Source organism: Podarcis filfolensis, assembly GCF_964270895.1.
Source record: "Podarcis filfolensis genome assembly, chromosome: 5".
Taxonomy (NCBI): domain Eukaryota; kingdom Metazoa; phylum Chordata; class Lepidosauria; order Squamata; family Lacertidae; genus Podarcis; species Podarcis filfolensis.
Genome location: NC_139608.1, coordinates 72,794,147 through 72,818,996, shown reverse-complemented (window position 1 = coordinate 72,818,996; position 24,850 = coordinate 72,794,147). Strand labels below are relative to the sequence as shown.

At 41.9% G+C, this 24,850-nt stretch overlaps 1 protein-coding gene across 4 annotated transcripts in view; it reads left to right on the top strand.

Moving 5' to 3' along the window:
• Positions 1-24,850, top strand: part of ARID5B (AT-rich interaction domain 5B) — a 178,720-nt gene that overhangs the window by 67,804 nt on the left and 86,066 nt on the right. For all 4 annotated transcript variants that reach the window (XM_083614423.1, XM_083614424.1, XM_083614425.1 and 1 more), the window contains one exon: positions 14,892-15,122. In XM_083614423.1, the coding sequence (XP_083470549.1) occupies positions 14,892-15,122 (231 nt within the window). The remainder of the gene's footprint in view (positions 1-14,891; positions 15,123-24,850) is intronic.

Here is a 24,850-nt window from a genome sequence, read left to right as displayed (position 1 = left end):
TATGTACAACACCTAGTTAATATGGGCGCTCCAGAAATAAATACCCATGGAAGAAACAGGGAGCTGAACGTTGCTTTCTAGTTTCTAGAAATAATTTAATTTCCACAATGAGCAGAATATATTTATCTCTACTTTACACTGCATTAGAGTACTCTCTTGCGACTTTCTTTCTGGTGATCTCTAAATGTATTTTGGCCTTTTAGGGGGAAAGGAATAATATGAATTCTGTGCTAGGTTTAAGAAACAGAAATGCTTTCCTGCCTGGCTTTTAATGAAAGTGCTGTGCCTTTCTTCTATTGGAAAAGCTGTGGCTTCCTACTTTTACATATGGATGCAAGCATTTTTAGGTGCCTTTCCAGATAAAATTGCTCAAGGCAACGTAGAAAATATATACATTTACAATCTTAATCCTCTTCCATCTGTAAAACCCAATTTACTAGCGTGGTATCGTCGTCTTGTGGACCCCTTACTCATGCTTCTCCCTTATACTCAAAATTTCCTGGAGCCATGAATCTTTTTTTTTAAAAAAAAATTGCTAACACCTCCTTATCTTAACTTTGCATCAGCACAGAGCAGATATTGTGCCATTAAATAAACTATACTTTGTTTATCGCACACTCTCGCTCATGTTCCTGGGAAGTAAGGGTGCTTTCAGAATAAATGTTTATTCTGCATTCCTTCAGGTTGGTTTGTTAGGGAAGTTGGAGGCCGTTGCATCAAAGCGGGTATTGCCCCATACTTTGCAGTGCGTTTCCCCATCACTTTCCTTAATGCAGAAAGCCTCTTCTTTTGGCAAAGCAGGTCTGTTGCGCAAGACCTTGCAGCCAGCTATAATAGCACAGCCTCAATCCCGCTCCCAAACAGTGATCGTCTGGAAGTGTCCTTAGTCAATAGAACTTTTTCCCCAGGGAAACGTGCAACCTGAACCTCCCCACTTCTCCGAAGAAGCTGTGCCCCCATTCATTTTAATTGGGTTCTAATTGACACCAATGCCATTTTAGCAAAACCCTAGCCTTAAGCGCTTCGTTTGGAAAATGGCCCTGCCGTGGGAAGGGTGGCAATTTTGAACTACCACATAATCAATTCCTTTAGTGTAGGTAGGAGGATGCTTGGAGTATGAAGTGGCAACAGGTTAGAATGGGAGGAAGGGAAGTTTTACAATTTTTAGGACTTTTGTGGGTCTATAGAATCCTGAAACTGAGACCACTCCACTGGTAGATCCTGCCAGACATTGCTAACTTGTGAGAGAAGATGAACACAAAGATGCTTAATCACAGGGGACATTGCAGCTGTCACCTTGTGGCTGGAACCAGCAAGGTGGCCTCTTCTAGAACCTTTTACTGTATGGAGAATTATCACATGACTTCCACAGATGATGTGGTCTGCTTGATCTCACTGTAGTTCCCTTACTTGGCTAGATCTATGACAGCAGTTCAGCTGCATCTATAAGTAGAGATGTCACAGAATTCTGACTAAAATAGGAATGGAAGTTGACAGTGTTTGTTTATTTATCCCCTCTCTGGAACAGAAATCAGTCCAGAGAGTATTCATTGTGGCTGTTGCTTTCCGTCTCCAAACTATATGTAACAGATTACACTCCCCCCAATATTTGCATTGTGTTTCCTTTGCATTGAAGTAAATAGGGTAGAATAATGCAATGGCAACGTAATTGGAGTAAATTACGTAATTTCATCACAGCAGACAAAGTGATGTATAACATAGATTTTGGTGAAAGATGAACTGCCGCAGAACAGAAACAATAGTTCATTGATAAATACTGAGAAGAATGGAAAATTATTCCTCCTTACATCCCTAGATCCCTGAACACTGGAGTTAGCAGTTTACAAAAGATGGGCCTGTCTTGGTGGAAGCTTCTGAAGCTAATACTTCTTTTCTACATCAATTTTCATCCATCTTTTATTCTTTTCTGCAAAAACTCAATTTACAATACAATTTGCATTGATTTCTTGGGGTAAATATTATGGAAGATTTCATTATGCAGGTCCGATTCTCGATCAGTGTACAGAATTGTTGACGCTATCTAGATGGAAGTAGAAAAGATCAGATTCGAATCACCAGTTATAAAGTAATGTTCTACAGCTGGGAGCGTTAAGTACATATTAGACGGAACGGAGGTTTTTATGTGACTGTATTAGCGTGGGATTGAACAGTAGTTTCAGTCTGTCTGAGATTTGTAAGTATTCCTTTTATTTCACATGCTAAACTTATTTTAAGAACTCTCTGAACTTGATGTTTCTCCAGCACTTTCACAAAATAGTGGAAGGCAACGTACATGATAAGTTTTAAGCTAAATACTTTTCTGCTTATGGAAACAGGGTGGGGTGAAAGATATAGGAGATTCAGCAGAACTTTGTAGTCCAGTGAGAGACAGGTTGATGAAGTGATGAGAGTGTTAGACTAGGGAACTGGGAGACTAGGATTCAAATCCTTACTCAGCCTTGGAGCTCACTGGGTGACCTTGGACCAGGCACACACTTGCAGCCTAACCTACATCACAAGCCTGTTGTGAGAATAAAAATGGGGAAAGGATTGGTATGCTGCCTGGATCTCCTTGGAGGAAAGATGAGGTAAAAATGTAATAAATAAATAGATTGTGTGTGTTGAAAGAATAGGCTGGTACTGTCAGCTCCAATGGTACTGATCATATGTTCTGGGACAGCTTTTTTGATCTATGTATGATTTTAAAAATACTTTGTCAATGGACGAAGCCAGAAATGAGTGACGGGGTGCAGCCTGTGACTATTAAGCAGTTCTGGGAAAGAGCTTCATTGATTTTAATAAGCTCTGGCCTAGCAAATTTTGAAGGGGGCCCTGGTAGATCAGAGCATGGGACCTGGGGTGGTGATGGTGCAAATAACTGAACCAGAGGCGATAAACGGCAGGTAGAATCCTGATGGCTAACACAACTCCCCACAACCTCTCCAATCAGTTTGAACTGATATTGGCAACAATATTTTCATTTGGGGAGATTCTGGCATGCAAAGATCACTGGATCGGAGAAAATGCGTTGCGGAATGTGCATTGCCACTGCTGCCTATTTTACACCAGCCAAATTAAAGGTCCATATAAAATTAGTAAAATTGGCAGCTTGCTCGAAATAACCATTTATCTCGTCTTCGGTAGCCAGTTTTTGCATGCAATCTTTGTCTTTGATTATATCAGTTTCAAGTAGTTGAGGTGTGGCACGAAACACGGACAAGTATTAGCATGGGTGGCATCTTTGCTTCAGAAAAGCACTGTCAACAAGGCAAGTCTCCCTGTTGCGTTGCTAATTCACCCAAATTTGTTTCAGCCTCAAAAACAAAGATTTCCAGGTTCGCCTACTGGGGTTAGCTAACTATTTTATTTGCATTTTCTTAATGTGGTAATTCAGCCATTAATATTTTAAAAGTGTTGCAATTAATTAGCTAGCTGATGGATGCCAAGGAGCATTGCAAGAGCAAGCAGAGATAAACAGGAGGGGGAATTCAGAGCTGTCTCTGGAACACCTCCCTTTCCTGGTTGGAGATCACAGCCCTGGTGTGACCCCCGCCCCTCCACCCATCAGATAAAGGTCCTCAGCCTGCATGATACTAATGGAGCAGAATATTTTACAGTTCTAGGTGAGAGGGCAGCAAGGCCAATGCTTCTGTAGCTCCTATGGCTCTTGCAGTTCACTGTCCACTTGGGGAGGGCTGTGCTCCCGTAGCTTTCTCCCACCCATCTTTTTTTCCGAAACGCCGCAGAAAGCAGATTTAACTGAGCTGCTGAGAAGCATGCAGAATGTCCAGATAATTAAAAATAAAAAAATTTTGGGATGCACAGGAGTGCCTTTTACATAAAATTTTGTAGACGGAGAGTTTGCAGGGGTGACTCACGGCAAATCCATATAAGAGCTTCACATAATGGGAGTTCTACTGCATTTATGTGGTGATAAACGTGCTTTGGCAGTTGTCCAGTTACTCTGGGTTTTTTATTATAATGGTCAAGAAAGGGAAGAGAGGATTCTGCTTGCTACTAGAACTGTTCTCGTGTGTCAATCAGCTTTTGATCAATGCAAGCTGCCCTAAGAATCTTCCCTCAATTATTCATATTAAGCTATATGCTCTCTCTCTCTCTCTCTCTCTCTCTCTCTCTCTCTGTGTGTGTGTGTGTGTTGTATTTAAATAAACAAATAAAATAAGTGTGTCAGGTCAACCTAGTTCTGTACCAAGGAAACCTCAACTTTAACATTTAAATATTATGCAGATTCAGCATTTTAACATACTTTCCCTTAGTTTGCACGATTTATTCCGCTCTGATTCTTGGTGGGGAGGGACCATGAGTATGCACTGCACTGAAGCAACATCCATTGCTTCTCTCCCTCATCTCAGCTGTTGGAAATCCAATAGGCTTTGAGTGGAGTGTTTCAGTTAGGTAATTTTAGACTCTGAACTTAATGATCTGTAGGGCAGTGTGTGTGTGTGTGTGTGAGAGAGAGAGAGAGAGAGAGAGAGAGAGAGTCAGCTGGTTAGACGGTAACGTGTATTAGTTCACATTCTTCGAAACGTGGTAGGCCGTCCCCACTCCATTTGGGGGGGAGCTCTCCTGCTGCCCTGCTGTAACCACTGATGGTACTGGACATGGCTCACGCAAATGAACCTTTCTAGACAAAACAATGAGAAACCATTTTTACAAAAGAATGCTGAGGTTTTGTGGCCAATACCAATATCTGCAGGTTTGCCTGAATGGACATTTTTTGTTTTCTGTTTGTTTTGTTTTTACCAAGTGTTACTGTATCTTATCTCTTAGCTTAAAGTTTTGGTTAATAGCCCTGCTGTCCTGATGGGTGGTTATTGCTCTCAGATTCTGTTGATGGGGGAAAGTTTTTATTTTTGTTCTCTGAAAGTGGCCCAGTGATCTTTGGGTAAGAAAGCAAGGTCTTGCACATACCTCTGCTCTCCTATCGAGATCTCCTCTTACTACCCTTATCCTCATTCATCACGGTGGAGAGTTATGTCTCCCACAGGCTAGCATTAACTGTGATGATATTTAACTTGGGCTTGAAAGCCAACTTCCAATCTCAGTCTCAAACTGTGGTTCAGCCAAAAGCAGATACAGTGGTACCTCGGGTTACAGACGCTTCAGGTTACAGACGCTTCAGGTTACAGACTCCGCTAACCCAGAAATAGTACCTCGGGTTAAGAACTTTGCTTCAGGATGAGAACACAAATCACGCAACGGCGGCAGTGGGAGACCCCATTAGCTAAAGTGGTACCTAAGGTTAAGAACAGTTTCAGGTTAAGAACGGACCTCCAGAACGAATTAAGTTCTTAACCTGAGGTACCACTGTACTTTCCTGCCAACCTAGCAGTTCGAAGGCACGTCAAAGTGCAAGTAGATAAATAGGTACCGCTCCGGCGGGAAGGTAAACGGTGTTTCCATGCACTACTCTGGTTCGCCAGAAGCAGCTTAGTCATGCTGGCCACATGACCTGGAAGCTGTACGCCGGCTCCCTCGGCCAATAAAGTGAGATGAGCGCCGCAACCCCAGAGTCAGTCACGACTGGACCTAATGGTCAGGGGTCCCTTTACCTTTACTTTACCACTGTACTAGCATTGTTGTCAATGATGCAGCACTTTTGATTAAAGTAAATGAGAGAGTGTCTAAATCAGGGATGGGATAGTGAGGTGGGAGAGAGAGAAGTAAAGGCAGATTGCCTTAGTGTAGTTTTACAGCTATGGAGTGAAAACGGGAGAAGCAAAGCCTAGGGTGAGTTCACACATGTCTGCTTATCATGGCACATGTCTGACACCCTAGCATCAACAGTGATGACTTGCACTTCCGAAACAGCCATCGTAGACCAAACACTTTGGAGCTTTCATGACACTTGATCTCAACCCCCACATCATAATTCTGAGTGGAGACAGCTCATCCATTCATCGGTGCATTATCAAGTGATAAGTCATTTACTGTTGGGACACCAGTGTGACGTACATGTCTGTGAAGAAGAGCTTGAAAGGCTGGCGAGATAAAGTAAGGGAGTCAATGAAGGAAACTGCTGAGTCTAGTAAGGTGCTAGAGGAGAGGACAGAAGCAAAGATTGCAGCAAACCACATCACACTGTAAGTTAGCATGAGATGACACCTGGCTGAGAAGAGTTGCTGGTGTGCCCAAATGCAACATGATAAAGGAGAAATCCTTCAGTGAAAGGCTGGGCATGGAAAGGGTTCATTACCTAGTAGCATCTTCAGCCTCCATTCAGGTCTTTGCCTCTTCGTTTGTGACCAGCTAGTCCACCATCAATGATAGATTAATTCTTTGTGATTCACCCTTCCTCTGAAACCTTGCTGACAAAGCATAATAAAGGAAGACAGTGGTGCTAGTCCCTTTGGTGATTATTCAGGAAATTATGTTCTGATGTTCTAAAAGCTTTGTCTTCCTCAGTTATGTGGGTTGTTATATGGGACAGCTCCATTAATTTGCAAGCTCACCTGTCAATGAAACTTTCTATTGCATCTAATTTCTTTTGTGCCGCCAGGGCCAAATGGGTACTATAGGTAGGATACCCACAGCTAGACCTGAATGGTGTGCAGCTAGGATCCCTTCAGTCCCTCAGTCTTCAGTGTGAGCTGTAAACAGTGGAGAAGCCAAAGGCAAAAGGCCAGATTCCCAGTGTTTATATAAGTCCTGGCCAATCTGGAGGCTTTGTACTGACTGCCAATCACAGGGGTCAATGTTGCTCAGCTGTATTCCTATTTAGAGAGGGGTTTGAGGCCTGACTACACAAGCATACACATGGGCATCCACCCCATCAAAACCTTTCGCCACCATAATCGTTGGCACTAGATCCAGAGGCTGCCAGTTCTAGCCCTGTTGTCCCTGACACATGCTTGCATTGCTTAAAGGATCTGTTTTCATATATGAAAATACATTCTATAAGGCTGGGACGTTTTAAACACTTGGTCTTTCTTTGGTTTAAATAAATGAATAGTGTTATTATACTAAAATAACTGTTCTGTTGTTGTTAAAGCTTTCCTCCATGTGTGTCTATTTTGTTAGCTGTTCAGTGACTGCTTCAGTTGATTGCTGCATCAAAAATTAACATATTGTGAAGGGTGTGGCGTCAGCAGCTGACTTACAGTACAAGCCGTTTCTCAAAATAGCCACAGCCGGGCAATAGTGACACACAATTTATGTCACAGGATTCAGCAGTAATAATAACTGTGGCCTATTCATTTACATTTTGGGCAGTCTTCTTCCATTCTCTCTTCTCTCTCTGTTTTTCACTTTCCTTCCCAACCCTTCCCTTCCTTTTAATTACCTTTTGCTTTTTAATATTTTCGTTTCTTTCTTGGCTTGCTTTTGGTTTAACAAGCCAACAAGATGTGCGTGCTTGTCTCTGTGTGTAACTGTACATTTTATCCATCAGTTTAACTGCAAGTGTATTTCTCGCTTTGATGTATAAATTTGTGCTAACTCGACTGCCTTGGGAGAGATTTAGATTTGTGGTAGGATACGTCACACGAAGCTGGAACTGGAGGACTGATAAAGTTGATGCACAAGTTTGGAATCTTAAACACCGACAGCCAATTCAGTCTCTTTAGATTGAGGCGCTCACACAGTCCCCTTCCACAAACGTCTTTCTGTATAATGTCTCGTAATTAGAACAGGAAATCATTGAGTAACTGTGCGATGAATAAGAGTACTTAGGCTGAAAGGAAAATTACCTTCTGAGAAATTATATTCACCATTTCCCCCTCTTCTCTTGGTTCACATTACAATGTTGGCAATGATAGTAACAGATGCAAGTATTCTTATCTGCACAGTATTGTTCTTCTGATTTTGCCCTTCCCCCTCAACAAGAAAAAACAGAATATAGGAAACGCCTAATTAGAAAACAGAATTCTGTGTCACAGCAGAATAGCAACAACACAGAAACGTCAATATAATTATCAATATATCTAAAGGCTAGCGCTGTGTATGAAGTTCTTGTTTTGCCTTGGCTCCGTTGCTAGGAGCACTATTTTTTATTTTATTTTTAAGAAGAGAGCTCAAAGAGAGAAATATCTGATGTAATAAAGTATCAGAAGGTACCACTCTGGAAACGGTTTCAAGAGTGGCTCCTGTTCATGTGATGGGCTCCCAAAGCGGATGCTTTGTAGTCCTACCTGGAGATGCCAGGGACTGAATTTGGGGTGTGCTTCTACCACAATGGCCTTTCCTTACTTTAACACTCTTGGTTCCCATCCTCTGTATAGACAGGGAATAATGAATATAATCAATAAACAGCTTTTTTCTATCATCTGGTTAGTTCTTGATAGTGTATATTATTTTCTACAGAAATACAATGCAAAAGAGAGAGAGATTTGTTACATTTCCAAGTTTGTAGCTGGAAAAGGAGAATATAGGTTGGGAGTTTTTTCTTTAAAAAATGTCTAATACATATTTGGAATCTGTTCAGCAAATAAAGGAGAGATCTTTACATGTTTGTTTCTATTGGCATCGGAATGCATTTGCACTAATACGATTAAAAGAACGAAAGGGCAGAATACTTGGCAGATTTTTGTAGCTGGGGTAATTAGGTGCAGGAAGGAACATGCATATTTTTTCCACCCAGCTCTATAAAATCCTGGTGTGAAGATTGTTTTGTGTGTATTTAAAAAAAAAATAAAAGGGGGGGGGGAAGCTTACTGAAGTTAAAAGCAGATTATGGCGGTTAGCAATAATCATTATGGTGTGATGTTTCCGAACACAAACAAAGCAAGCTACTTTTATGTATTTCCTTGTTCAGTCTGTGAGGAGGTTTTGATCTGTGAGCAGATTTTGATCAGGAATTCATACTGTTGTGTGTGTTCCGTCCCCCTCCAAACTTTTGTGAATTGTTCTGGGCTGCTTTGAAGGTCATCATGCGGTTTAGTGGGGAAAGTGCTGGACTTTCACCCGAGTTCAGATCTTGCCTCTAGAGAGGGCCAATTTCAACACTCATTTTAGCTCTAATAGGTCATTCAACTGAATCACGCTTAAGCAACCATGTGAGGGGGAGAGTGTTGCCAGGTCCCACCCCCTCTGGGGCATCATCTTTCTCAAGTTCACAGCCCTCTGCAACTTTGGGGGCAAAGATCTGAAGTGGAAGGCCTCCTTCACTTGTGCAGGTTCCCCACATGATTTAGAATCCCACACAGTTGAGGTTCTTCATGGCATGTAAACTACTGGAAGGTGATGTGCTGGAGTGGGCGGGTCTTGGCAGCATCCTCTCACTGCCCCAGCATGTTTATACACAATTTAATTTAATGCCCAAATTGGTTTGTAGGCATGGTCACATCTGTAATGAAACCAGGAGACGTTTACTTGGGCATTCATTGCTTGTTACCTGCCAATGCATCCAGATTTACAGGCAACCCATCACAAACAACGGCCCATTTTTCAACTGTCCCATCTCATGGTTTGTAAGGACTGGGATAGTCGAAGGCACTTTGGTTCCTGAGGGCGGGGAGTGAGAGATCTAAATATCATCCTCTTTTCACTATTTAGCATGGTCAATGCCTGTTCAGTTCGGGGTATGTTATTCATCCCATGGATCAGATCTGTCTCTCATTCTACCATCCTTCATGACACCCACAATCTACTATCTGAGGCAGCTTCCATGTCTTACCTCATGGTAGGATTGAATAACTGTGGACTATTTCTTCATTCTAAGACCCTCCAGATTACCAGGCCCAGCTGGAGGTTCTGCATGGAATTTGGGGGAGGAGAGACAATACTTCCTCTGTATGCTTGCATCTCTAGGGAAGAAGTTGAGGTGAACAAGACTCAGCGATACTTAGGCCGTGTTTTTTCAGGTTTTATTGTCTTCCTTGTGTGCTGTCCTGCTGAGCCACAGAAGGAGAAAAGGAAATCCAAGCAATGGCGCTGGCCTAGTCCCATGTTGGACTGATTTGCACTAGGCACTTAAATACAGGGATCTTCCCACTTTGAAATGAACATAAAGCTCAAATTGTAGCAGGATTTTTTTTTGGGGGGGGGGTATACAGCCTCTTTCCTTGGGTCAGACCCTTGGCTACTTTTATTTGGAACTTTTATTTGATGGTGGAGCTTGTAGGAGAGGCCTCTCCTACTTTTTCTCCTGTAATCCAAGCAGTGAATATTTGGCTCAAGAGACGTAGATTGTGCCCAAGGTAATAATTTGATCTTTGCCTTTAGGGAAGCATGGTTTCTACAGCTGAAATCAAAATTTAAAAATACTACTACCACCACCACCACCACCACTACTACTACTACTATTAAAATACACTTTATTTATTATTATTATTATTATTATTATTATTATTATTATTATTATATCTCCAGCAGCTGCTCATGCCAGATGGCAGGCTGCTTTGGAAACTGAGGATACTTTCAAAAGTAGTTTATGATATGGCACAGGGGTTTGGTATCCCAAGGAGTGAAGAAAGTACCGTAAATCATCCTTCCTGGATATGCCTGCAGTTTAGCTCTTTCTGGATCCTAACCCTTTTTTTAAAAAAAGGTTATATTGATTTGAAAAAGTCTGCCTTATTGGTGAGACTATTCTCTGCTCTCTCCCTTGACGGTGAACATGAAATTCAACACGAATCTTCACTGCAGTAACTCCTCTCCCCTCTGAATGAAAACTGTATAAATTGATCAGTGCCTCCGTAGCCTCTGTTAAGTATGAGAGGCCAGGACCTTGCTTTGCAGTTTTGCTTGTTGTCTAGAAATCGGTTCTGAAGTTGAGATAAATTGGTAACTGTATATACGTAGGAATGAATGAATGAATGACCCTGAAAGAGGTTATTAAAACGAACAGTTACGATGTAAACACAAGATTAGGAGACATTTCAGCCTTAAGTCCTGGAGGTATTTCCTTCTAGGTGTGTGTCTTGTGTTCTACCGTCTGCAGGTGACATGGTGGAAGCTGACACGATATTGGACGTGCCTCTTCAGCAAGGACTTAATTTTAACAAGAAAAGTGATAATCATGATTTAAATTCTAGCTTATACCAGCAGCAAATTATTTCCAATTGTTTCATCTTGACAGAGTGCACTAATAATATATCACTGCAGTTAGGTGACATTTGGAATATGTTGAAAGATTCCAAATGTCCCTCTCTCTGCCCCTGGATTGTGTATTATTCTCTCTCTCTCTCTCTCTCTCTCTCTCTCTCACACACACACACACACACACACATTTGGCAGAAATAGGTCTTTGATTTCTTCTCTCACAGAGGTGTGGCTGAAAGAAAATCTTTGTTCCAAGAACCTTTTATTTGCTTTCCTTAAACAAATGGTGCAGTTTACCCCTTTCTTTGTCCTTCCTTAGAATGATCTGTTGAACCTTTTGTGAATAAAGGAAGGAGGGAAAATACCTTACAAAGCATTTATTTGGACACAGTTATTGCCTGGTTAGGCTTGGCATTCAGTGATGGGCCTTCTCCCCCCCCCCCCCGCCATTTTGTTTCTGAACCTCTGAATCGTGTTAAAAGTAACAACAACAAAAAGCAACATCGATCAGCCTTGCAAGCAAATTTAATTTTAGTGACCGCGTTGCTTTAAAATGTCATTAAAATGCCACAAAAATAGCGAGGAGCACTTTATACAGTCACTTTACCATGTGCTTTACTGGAAACTCGTGGTTTGTAGCAAAGGTTCATATGAGACATTTATATGTACCTTGACAAATAACACATAACTGACCACATCCTGGTGCATAAGTGCTGTGTCTCATCTCCAGGCTGAAGACAGCAGTACCTGTATGAGCACACTGTGTTGTACTAACCAGGCCTGTAATCTCCGCCTCTAGCAGCCCACACTAAAGCTCAAATGATCTGAGGAGCAGCCTTGCGCCAGTCATCTAACGCTTGGTGCATTTAGCCTAGGTTTCTGGCTGGCAGTGGTTCTCCAAAGTTTGAAACTGTAGTCCAGGGGTAGGCAAACTAAGGCCCAGGGGCCGGATCCAGCCCAGTCGCCTTCTAAATCTGGCCCATGGATGGTCTGGGAATCAGCGTGTTTTTACATGAGTAGAATGTGTCCTTTTATTTAAAATGCACCTCTGGGTTATTTGTGGGACCTGCCGGGTGTTTTTACATGAGTAGAATGTGTGCTTTTATTTAAAATGCATCTCTGGGTTATTTGTGGGGCATAGGAATTCATTCATTATTATTTTTTTCAAAATATAGTTAAGCCCCCCACAAGGTCTGAGGGACGGTGGTCTGTCCCCCTGCTGAAAAAGGTTGCTGACCCCTGCTGTAGTCTTTCCTAGCCCTGCTACACAAGATAATTTTAACTAGAGGTTCCAGGGATAGGATGTGGGATCTTCTACTTCAAAGCACTTGCTTTGCCATTGAGATATGAGCAGTGTGGGCTTACATGCTGGGTGCCCAAGCTTGGTTTCCCTGCTCAACTCTGGAGCTCATTGGATAGCCTTGGACAGGTTACGCCTTCTCTCTGAGTTAAGTTAAACTCGTGGTAGGGTTGTTTTTGAGGAGACCACTCCTCAATTTGAACTCGCTTGGACAAAAGGCAGAATGAAAATGTATACCAGCCGCTTTGCTTAATAGAACAAATTTGATTGCAGGGACTGTCTAGAGTTGTCATGTTTGGTGGGGGCTAGGAGTAAGAGAGAAAGTGCTATGACTACAGTTCTGTAGCCTTGTAGGCTCAAGCAAGTAAACACTAGATTAAATTGCGATCACCAGATTTTGCTTCCCCACAACAAATTTCACAGATTTCACTGTGCCTGCCTTTCAGACATTCTGTCAAAATATATGACCTGAACTTGCAGATCATGGAATTGTTTTGGTTTCCTCTGTGTGCTCTGTGGGAGGATAAAAGGCACAGTACTTAGAAAAGTGATTCCTTTGCAGAGAATAGGTCTAAAAGTGGCATTCTTGCAAGTTGTAATATGTGTGCACCAGGTTGGTTTATGTATGCGGCTCAGGTATGGCATTGGATATTTGAACAGCATACAGGTTTTTGTTCCCCTGTGTCAGATCACACCAGTGAATTGCTTATAGCTTGAAGTCCTGTTTTTGTTGCTGGGATGGCTCTATGGGACTTTGACACAGCCCCCTAGGGATTTTAATGTTATATAGACTTTTGTTAGACGTCTGCGATTCCCAGCTTGTATTTCAAAAAATTGTATTTATTTCAAGCTCGAAAGTTTGAAAACATTTTGGCAAAAGTGTGAAAGAATAAGAAAGGAGAATAAGAAAACTTGTCATTTCCCCCCAACTCTCATGATTTCTGTTCACAGATTGAGAAATTCTTTTTAGGGCTGATTAGAGATTACTCATATCAGAGGGTTCCGGTTTCAGACTAGGAATTTTGCAGAAGTACAATGGGCCTGTCACTTTCTGCTTGGCATTGATCTTGGTATGATAATGGATAGTGATCTCATAATCAGTCAGATTTGTTTTATTGTTTAAGATGAAAGGTCGTAGTAATCTGAATACATGTGAATCATATAAATATGTGAGAATCATACTGTAATGACATCACCTGTGTCAAGTGAAGAACAAAACTACGGCCTAGTTCGGGGGGGGGGGAATTCAGTTTTATCTGCATTTTAATGAGATACTACCTAATTTGCACTTCTTGAACCAATATGTGAAGCGAAACACAATTATCTTTCAAAATGCATACTTCCCTGAATTTTGCAATGCAGTTCTCAAACCAATCTGAACTAAATGCATGTATCAGAAGATAGTGTTTATAAGATGCATACATTGGTGAAAATAACATACAAAAATGTTTTATATTGGTTGAAAATAGCTTGCAGAAATGTGTGTGCTAGTTAACCCTGCATAAGAATGCGTATCGTGGGAGAAGTTCGCACTAAACTGCTGGGGAATTTTCATTAATATAGTGCAAATTGCTCCAGGAACATGGGGGACTGAATTTAAGATTGGAAAGATGAGAAACTGAAATCCAGACACTAAGGGAACACATGCTCAGATGCCTGTCAATCAGGGACAGGGGCGTGGTCTCACACCAGAGTTCCCAAGTGGAATTCCAAGACCATGCACATGTCAGTGTAGAGTATCGGTTAAAGTGTCAGACATGAACCTGAGAGGCCAGGGTTCCAGTCCACACTTAGCCATGAAGCTCACTGGGTGACCCTGGGCCTCTTGCTGTCTCTCAGCCTAACCTACCTCACAGAATGGTTGTGAGGATAAAACAGAGGGTGGACACTGCCTTGGGCTCCTTGGAGGAAAGGCAGGATATAACTGTAAAAAAAAAAAAAGCTAAATTTCATATTTTTCCTTTGAGATTTAGTCACATGGACGAGAATCTTGTCTTGTTGTAAAATGAGGAACCACTTTCTCTGGGTTTTGTGCAATATATTGGATTTTGCATTAGAGACTGCATTCTGTGTTGTATGATTCCTGCACTCCCTGATACTTTGCACCCTCCAAACCTGGCTGCGCTGTTTCTGATGGGAGAAATATGTGACTTGAAAAATGCTAAAGTCTGCTTTGGCACATGATTAACAGCCTGATCCTTTAAAAAAGAAGAAGAAGAAGAAAGTTATTTCAGGACATGTGTTCTTATTTCATACGTGCCCTACTTGTGATAGTAGACTGTTTAACATGTTTGGTCCATGCAAGTTGATGTGCAATGAAACCTCTGTAGATGCATCTGATATATCAATATAAGCATTTAAATTATTGCAGGAGGCTGATAGGTTGCAAATCAGAGGCAGAGAGAGGGGATTGAATATGAGGAGGTAGCATTGCTCCACATCCTACATCTGTTTCATCTCCTACATCCCAAAATCAATGCAAAGGGTTTGGAATGAGAATCTGACTTGCCTCCAGATACCTGTTTTATGTTAAAGGTAACATGACAGCTGGGACAATGAGTAACAGTGGTTTCAATATTTTTTCTTGCAGGTGAGGATGACGAAGATTCAAATGTGCTGATCCTCAGCTACCCACAATACTGTCGCTATCGTTCCATGCTGAAGCGCATACAGGGCAAGCCGTCCTCCATCCTAACAGACCAGTTTGTATTAGCCCTTGGGGGCATTGCCGTAACCAGCAAAAACCCACAAATCCTCTACTGTCGAGATACCTTTGATCACCCAACTCTTATTGAAAATGACTGCATATGCGATGAGTTTGGTAAGTAGCTTTGCCTCTTGTACTTCTTGCAAGTTAAAACCACTTTGTTGACATTTTGCCTTCCAAGTAAAAGGCAGTAATAATGGATAAACCTTTCAAAAATAACAAAAGGTGCGTATACGTATTTGAATTGCTGAGCATCAGCAATATTCCACCTCCACTCAGAGACTATTTGTAGTCTTTATATTTTAAGACTGGTGCTTATTACAAGCATTTTGAGAAAACAATGTGTTGCTTAGTTGTCCAATGTGAATTTAAAGAGGTGTTTGGTTGGATGCAATGCAAACCTTCAAGTTGTTCCATAATGTTTGCTCTTAAACTTGTTTTGTGTTGAGGGGCCATTGTTCTGATTTACTTAGTCTTTCTGGCCTGTCGTATTTTCTTATTCAGAAGCCCCCATGTAGAAAGGAACTTAAAATTCTTGAATGTGTGTCAGTGCATGTGTTCTTTATACACCCTAGATAGCTCTAGTAATTGATGCATTGTAATTTTTATAATTGTTTACCTATGTTAAGAACATCAAGATTCATTAGCCATAGTGCTGAGTGGATAAAAACTACAGCTCAGGGCAAACCAGTATTACAGCATTTTGCAGAGGAAGAACTTTGAGATATGAAATCCATAAATCTTTGTAATATTTTGGGGAGTGGGGTAGTGCGGAGGAAGCCTTTCGCAAAGAATGAAATTATATTCAGGAAATATCTGAGAGGAAAAGATATGCCCCGTCTTTTGTTTCCTACTGTCCTTCTGCTGGTTTTCATTTATTTGCATTAATTCCATGGGTTTATTTAACAAGATTTATATGTGGCCTCCCCTATGCGCTCAAGGTGACTGTTGATAAAAATGTCAAATCTCAAAATTCGCCCCTTGCACTCTTAACAAGGTCAGAAATGTCCTGAACAATTGTAAAAGCAAGGTTCAGGCAGAGAAATGGGTTTTCTTTAAGAAATCCCAATGATCACACCCCCACTGGCTCTATTCCATGTCCTCAAGTGCCTTTGCCTTGCTGGAATGTGTCACTGAGCTGTGGTAATGCCTCTTGCTTCCCCGGATAGAGGATGGAGAGATGGGGGGATGTACCCTACTGTACAAAGGTAAGTGCAGTTGCTCCACCCACTTGCTGCCTCTGGCCCCACCCACCATTTACGTGCAACTCATGTAAGGTTGCCCACAAAGGAATGTACCCCTTGGGGGTTAAATAGCTACCACCCCCCTGCAGTGAGGCATCTGGGATGGAATATAAAAATCTGGCTTTTACCACCTATCTTGTTTAAGGCAATTAAGTCTGATTGATTGTGGTGAAATTTATTTCTGAGAAACTGTAGCCACAGATCTGTGAGACACGACTTTGCTTTTGCTATACAAAGTTGCTTGTATGCCTAAATGCTGTGTCTGTCTGTCTATCTATCCATCCATCGATCCATCTCTCTCTCTCTCTCTCTCTCTCTCTCTCTCTCTCTCTCTCTCTGCACACATCATGCCCATAGTGCATGAGATAGACAAAGATGTTCAGGTAACAACAAAAGGAAAGCAGACCACAGCATATACACACCCAACCAGAATTAATGATCATAATTATCATAAGCTGTACTTATAACAAAGGGATCACAGTCATGGCTCCCACATCTGATTATCACCATTAATATTACTATGTAATGTTATTTGCAAGCTCCTGTAACGTTAACTGCTTTGTTTTGGATAGTGTTTCAGCACCCCTGGGGTTTTCCCCCTGATGTTTTATAATACGCTAGCAGCAAAGAAAACAATACAACCAGTGCTATACCTTCATCATCACTGGTACTCTATATACGTGCACCAATGGCACTGTGCTTGATTTCTGTAAGCTCAGGTGCGCAGTCCTGGCTGCTACTCAAAATTGATCTGCCTTGTTCTGCCCAGGAGTGCTGGCAACTTTTGAAAAGCGAACTTACATTTGAGAGAGACCTGTGTGTAGCTTGTTGAGGTTTCAGCTAAGCAGCAAACGTGAATGTAACGCTGTGTGCCATTGCAGATGAGATAAGGTACCGATCATGAGGCAAAGGATTAGGAGTTTTCTCCTGTCTTGCTGTTGTGAAAAGGCCACACTTTTATGGCGATATACCTGGTGGCCTGTTCCACACTTAGAGGGTATCCCTTCAGGAATGGGTGCAGTAACTGCTGCTGCTTTTGTTGCTGCTGCACTTGTGACTCAGCAATGCCTTCTTGTTGTGCCAACCACATGATGAATGTGCATGTGGGCCCTGCGATTTGCACGGCTGCAGCAGTCCTTTTGGAGTTCTCACAAATTCTGCCTCTGTTCAGATATTCTGGTGGCCTCTGCATGCTTCCAAGGTGATCCCGGCAAGTGTGACTCAGCTCGCATTTCTCCCATTAGAGAGATGTACGAATATTCTGTTTTCAGATTTAACTACCTATGAATGCAACTTTTTCGGATTTTATGGTGCAGTCCTAACACAGTTTAATTCAGAGGAATCGTCTTTCACATTCATTGAACTATTTCACAAGTGGATTCCCCATGCTGCATTGCGATCAAGGCTCAAATCTTCCTGTTTTGTAATTGTTTGGACTTTGGTGTAGTTGTTAAGAGTGGTGGACTCGTAATCTGGTGAACCAGGTTCGCGTCCCTGCTCCTCCACATGCAGCTGCTGGGTGACCTTGGGCTAGTCGCACGCCTCTGAAGTCTCTCAGTCTCACTCACCTCACAGAGTCTTTGTTGTGGGGGAGGAAGGGAAAAGAAGGTTGTTAGCCGCTTTGAGACTCCCTAGGGTAGTGATAAAGCGGGATATCAAATCCAAACTCCTCTTATCCAAATTAGAAACTATAAGACACCCCTGGTTAACATTTGATTCAGTTCCATACCCATGCATGTTTGTTTTTACCAAAAAGAGCCACTCTTCAGTGTAGGCCTCATTGGGATTAATGAAGGATGAGCAGTAGTTCTGTTTGGTGGATTGCACTCATTATGTACTGGAAGATTGCAAGGTCTGCTGAACAAGTTAGGGATTGGGGTTTTTTTGGTGTGTGTGGTGTGTTTGTGTGTGTGTGTGTGCCTAATCTAGTGTTCCAGTATAATTGCGACCCTGTAATACCAAATGCACTGTGTCAGTTTCATAACATTGATGGGATGCAGCAGATCCTCTTTTATTCTCCCCCCACAGTCAATAAAATGTGCTGCGCTGGGTTACGCAAACAGTTTACACTGATACCATGTAGATTGATGTCGCATGTATAAAGTGGTGGCAGCTTAAATCTAAACACAGGCAGGGTGGTACGGTTGATAAATCGATTACTTGAAGGTACTGTTGCTTATCAATCAGCTCTGAGAGTGGGGGACTTGCTTGCAGGAATGCAAGGGAAATTCTTGCAACATGTAATTGGCTAGATGCCCTTTAATTTGCAGGAGCCGTAGATAATCGCAGAGATTAGACATAAGAAATCTCAGGAACTGGATGGAGAATATGAGGGAGTAGGAATAACCAACAAGAGTAAAACGTATATATTTTATCTTATTTATTTATTTTTCCATTTGTATCCCACCTTTTCTGCAAGGAGTTTGAGGTTGCAAACATAGTTCCTCCCCCTCTCCATTTTATCCTGTGAGGTAGATAAGGCTGAGAGAAGGTGACTGGCCCAAGGTCACCCAGTGAGCTTTGTGCCCGAGTCAGGATTTGAACCCAGGCCTCCTAGATTCTAGCCCAACACTCAAACCACTACAGCATTCAAGTCACATCTAAAAGAACACAGAAATCTATGATGCAGAGCATTCTGACAACAAGATTACAATATGCCAAATACTCAGGCAGGAACCAAACATTGCTGGAACATTTATTTATTTACAATATTTACAGGACAATGCTGGAGTCACTTTGTGGGTTGCAGGACCTGTGACAGATACAGGTTGTTATAAATGAGATAGGCAGACCATTTTGACAAAAGATTTTCTCCAAAGCATACGAACCGGTATCCTTGCTAGAAAGCTTTAACAGAAATGATTTTTCCATGAAGCTTTCCCCCAGTTTTGTTTTGTTTTTAAGTTGTGCATTCTAAATGAGAACATTGTGTTCTTTTATTACTTTTTCTCCTCCCTCTCTGTTCTAAACTGGGGAACATAAAGAGCAGGAACTTAAATATGAGATAGAAAATTATTGTGTGTCCCCTCCTCCCCCCTGCTAAAGAGAAGTAAAGCTATGAGTAGCCCAGAAAGTGATGAGAGAAGGCAAATTAGTTTTGTCAATAGTCCAGCAACACTGTTACCAGACAATAATCTATTGTGGCCAGGGTTTTTTATAACCACAGCAAATGCATGAATCATCAGTACTACTTACTAGTGCCATTTATAAAGCATCTAAAATTTGCTAAGCACCTGTGCAGACATTAAAAAATAAGACAATCCTTGGCCACAGGTTTACAATCTGATAAATGTGTCAGAAAAGGAAAATGGGATGCACGGGGGAAAGGAAAACATGTAAACTCAGCCATTGATTTTAAGTAGGCTGAGTTTGTGCATGGGTACATCATATGTATAAACATAAGAAATATCACTTCATAGAAAAAGTAATGTTGGTGAAGCAGGCTTTGTGTGTTGCTTCAACACCCCATCCATAGTTGCCACTGAAAAGTATTTCCTTATGTTGGCAATCCTTGTGCAGGGAGCTGCAACTGAGTTCCTCTGCCCCATGTGCCAGTCTTAACTGCATGCAAGGGATGTACCACATCAGAGCTGCATCATTAACTTGTGGGAACAGAGAGTAAACCCTAGAATACACCCAACCATCTCCTGCATATTTGTACTGCCCAGGAAATCAGAAATGGTAGAGGAAGCCATTGCTGCCTTATTTCACTAAAGAACTTCTGCTAAGTTTCCAAGGATAGCCGAGGTTCTCCAGAAATAACCCTTGAACTTGAAACCCAGTGTCTTTATATCTGCATATTGCTCATAGAAAGGGACGCGGGTGGCGCTGTGGGTTAAACCACAGAGCCTAGGACTTGCTGATCAGAAGGTTGGCAGTTCGAATCCCCGCCACGGGGTGAGCTCCCGTTGGTCAGTCCTTGCTCCTGCCAACTAGCAGTTCGAAAGCACGTCAAAGTGCAAGTAGATAAATAGGTACTACTCCGGCGGGAAGGTAAACGGCATTTCCATGTGCTGCTCTGGTTCGCCAGAAGCAGCTTTGTCATGCTGGCCACATGACCTGGAAGCTGTCTGCGGACAAACGCTGGCTCCCTCGGCTAATAAAGCGAGATGAGCGCCGCAACTCCAGAGTCGGTCACGACTGGACCTAATTGTCAGGGGTCCCTTTACCTTTACCTTTACTCATAGAGGCCATTTCTGGAAATTATTAACATGGATACAATATGTTAATACTGTACGGTCTTCCTCTCCCTTCAGTTCTGCCATCACATTGGTGACAGCCTCCGCTGTCTTGCTGTATAGTTGAATAAATGCAATGAAGATTTGAGAGAAGACTTTGCGGCATTAAAATGTTGTGCAAATTTGTAGGTCCGAAAGTGTTCCACCTCGCTTAATAAGAACCAGCTCTTTCCCAGTTGACCAGAAGGCAGGGCTGTGTGAGTAGCAACTTCACCCCTTTACATGAAAGGCCACAAACAGAAGATCAAAGGGGGTTTGATTTTTCATCATGATCCCACTTTATTTGCATTCACGCATGACTAGACTCCATCCATGCACTCATTTCCTCTCAAACACCCACATCAGCTTGGATGGTAAAGTACCCCTGAAAAGATTGCTTTTTTCCCCTGTATAAGCTAGTAATTTCTCTTAAAACAGTAATGCATTAGCAGAGAAGTTTTACAAGCTAGTTATGATTCAGCCTTTGGTTAATATTCTTGAGTAAGCTTTTGAAAATGTACGTACTTTACTGCTCAGTAAGGGAAATGAAAAATGTAAGGGTCGTTAATTTCCAGTACATGCTCCATGGATTAAGCCGTAAGGAGGACTTCTTAGGACTAGATGCAAATAAAGAGTAGGCAAGCAGGACAGTAAGCTATTATCCAATGTCCCCTGCATGGTGTACCTAAATTTTACAAGTCCTTGACACAGGCTCAGTTCACACATTCAAGCACATTCCTCTATTTCTCATCGCTCTTGATAGTGTCAGACTAGGACTGGGGGAGACTCAGGCACACATCACTCAGCCTCGAAGCTCACCAGGAGGATCCTGGGCCAGCCTACCTCACAGGGTTGTTGTAAGAGTAACAAAACTGGGCAGGGGAGAAAAATGTATGTCGTCTAGAGCTCCTTTGAGGAAAAGTGGGATATAGATGCAATAAACAAACAAACCAAACAACATGTAGATGAACTGGCTCTGCTTAGAGTTACTGTGTTTGAGGTGATATACGCACGTTATTTGATGCAACTGCAGTCATAAAATGATTATCGTGCGCAGGTGAAGCAGTCGACAGAGGAACAAAGGAAACTACCTCATGCAGAGCCAGACCATGTTGTGTTACACCAGGCTTTCACAACCTTGGGCCTCCCAGATGTTGTCAGACTACAACTCCCATCATCCCTGACCACTGGTTCTGCTAGCTAGGAATGATGGAAGTTGTAGTTCAGCAACATCTGGGGAACTGAGGTTGAAAAAGTCTGGTACACCCAACGGGCAGTAGCTCCCCAAGGTTTCAGCCCTATATGACGATGCTGGACTTGAATCTGAGACGTTCTGTGGTTCTTCTCATTGTTTTTGTAAACTGGGTCGCTTTGCACAAGCATGTAACGCGAGAATTCCATTGTACGAATCTTGGTTGCTGGCAATGGAACTCAGAGGGTGAGTTAAAACCCAGGTGGTTGTTGCTGCTGCTGAACTAGTTTGAAAGTTTTCTCTGAAAGGTCAGGTGCCTTAGGAGCTCATATGCTGGATAATAATTTCCCCTTGTTGGTCCTCAGCAGTTGGTTTTCAGGGGTATACTGCTTCTGTCTATGGAAGTTCTATACCTATCATATTGTTTTAACCCAAATACGAAAAGTATTTGTACTTATTTGAATTATGTGACCTCTTCAGATGCAGCTTTACTGTGGCATCCTTAGCAGTCTGAAAAATATGCAAATCTCCAGAACTCTCCAAAGCTAAATATTGCAGGTCTTTCACAAAACAGAAAATGGGGCATAGCCACAGTGACGATTAATGAATGGCAACGTTATATGCTCTATGTATATATAAAAAGTTCTTTCCCATCATTGTTAGAATAAATCTGAGTGGGTTTTTAAATGAGAAATCTGGAAATGTTTTGAATTCTTGGTCAAGCCTTTTTCTTATTTTGTTAATCCAGCTGTGGAATAAGCTATTAATGATCCCCAGATGTTGTTTGTAATGATTGGTTTTAGTTGTGAAATAATACATATGCTTGCTTTAAGCACGCGCGCACACATAGGTCATTGACAGATTCTAGTATGATTTCGAATAATAATTTGAAGACAGAGAATTTAAATGCCACGTATAATTGCTTTTGTTAAATGATTTTTCATTCTTAATGTTTTTCCGTTCTAATTGTTTCCCTGCTTCCCATAATCTCAGAATAAATATTTGCACATTTTGACATCCTGTTGTTCATTGTAATGTGTAAAATAGTTGCATTCTCTAAGCGACATCATCAACAACAAAAATGGATAATAGGATCACAGTGTGCCTCCCCCTTGCAATGCTGTTATAATTTAATCCACTTCATGTTGTTGTCTTGAACTGTTACCAGTAAGACTGAGTGCAGGGCATGTCCCTGCAGTAACATTTCCAGTGCAAATATAAACTTGTAATAACTTGTTTTGCCTTTATATTTTGATACTTTCTTCTTGCTCAAACAGAGCTCTGAAAACAGCCTGAGTTCTGTATACGGCATTTGTAACATCCCTCCTGGTCAATTTAGTGCTTTTTGATGTTGATGTTTTAATAGCCTTACGAACTGGTCCAGCCACCGTTGGAGGTTTTTGTTGAGGTGAGCAGCATGTTTAGGTTGTGTGATTCAAGTATATTGAACCATAAGCTGGTAGATCTGAGATCCACCCCCACCTGGGTGACTGAGTTGCAGTGGTCAACGCAGAGACCACTGGAAATGACACAGCTTGATAAGATGCCTTGCTCTGGCCATAACAGGTAGCTTCAGCCTCTGTGCTGTTGCTGAGGTTGGCTTGAAGACCTGGTCAGTCCTGCTATTTCAAGAGGACTGGGAACCAACATTCAAGTCCTTTCCCCCAATTGTTCCTCTGCAAAAATAACAACTGTGACTTTCCCCCAAAGAGTGTTGCACAGTCGATCATGCATGAGAATGTGAAGAATTTTGCAAGTATATATGGGAGCTGGAGTGCAATACGGCCCAGAAAATGTGCAACTGCCAATGCACTGCAACTGGTTATAGTAATATGGGAGACTGTTGCCCAGCCTATGTATAGGCTATGAAGTACGCCTACCCCAGGTATATCTGGGTGTGGAGAGGAACCTGGGGCACCAAGGGGCCATCAGAATGGTTCAGTACAACACATTTGTGGATGTTGACCTCAAAGGACTATATTATTATACAGTATAATAAAATTATTACAAGTAATCATCCTAATCAATAAGAAATGTAAGGGCGGAGGAGGAGGGCTTGAAAAGGAGGGAAGACGAAATTTTCAAGTTCATACATTTGAAGGTAAGTTAGATCTCAGCAATATGAAATCACCGTTGTGATAATATCATGTTAATAACTTCATGATTGTAAACCCTGCTTTCTTGAATATGTTTTAAACCACCCTCTCCAGAGTGATAGATATTGCATGACCTGCCTTAACTCTGCCCCTTGTGATGCAATTCAGTTATTGCAAGAATGCCGTATAAAGCTCACTATGCCTTTCTTTCTGCCTAAAAATAATACACAGGAAGCATGTAGCCGAGCTGTTAGAAGCCCGGATCTTATTGAGCTCTGTTCTAGTTCCTTAACCACAAGCACTCGTCTGTTATCTCATATGTAAAACGCTTGCTGTGGTTTCAGAGTTTCCAACTGCACAATATTGGAACAGTTGAAACAGAGCAAAATCAGAGGGAGGTTTCGACAGACCCGGGCTATTAATGTTTCTGCTAGACTAGGACTATGCATACCTAAATCTGGACCTGGAGGCTGGTCTCCATCATAGCTCAAGATCTTGGAGATTGGTGGCTTGAGATAGAAGCTGGAGTACAGCAAAAAAAAAAAAAGTATTGTTTTGTTCACCAGGTTTCAAGTATTTACTTGAAGTCCAAGTTTCAAGTATTTACCTGTATGCTAACCTGATGAATCCAGAGGCATTATATTGTCTGCTAGTTGCAGTGTCTTAAGTGGCACATCCCTATTCATTTCTGCCCCTGAAGAAAGCTCTGAGACCTGACAATATAGAGTCCACTGTAGATCACCAGGCTGAGTCTTAGCCTCAAACCTTGAGGTTTCTTGTTCAGGTTCCAGAGTCCCCGAAGCAGTCCATTGATCCAAAGTCACTCTTGACAACCAGTTAATCAATTTAATTTTTTTAAAAAAACAAACCAGTTGCATAATACGAAGACTCACCCAGAGCAGTTAGAAGGAAGAGGACTGTTCCCCTTTAGTGTGAAATCTTGGGGAGGAATGGGTTGACAGATCATCCTGTGTGAGGAGCATGGAAAAGTCTCTATTTGGAAATTAATACCCCACAGTAGGAATTAAGGCTTACTGACGCAATGGTGGCAATGAAGGAAGTGTGGCTCCTACAGAGAGCTGTTCCATGTGCG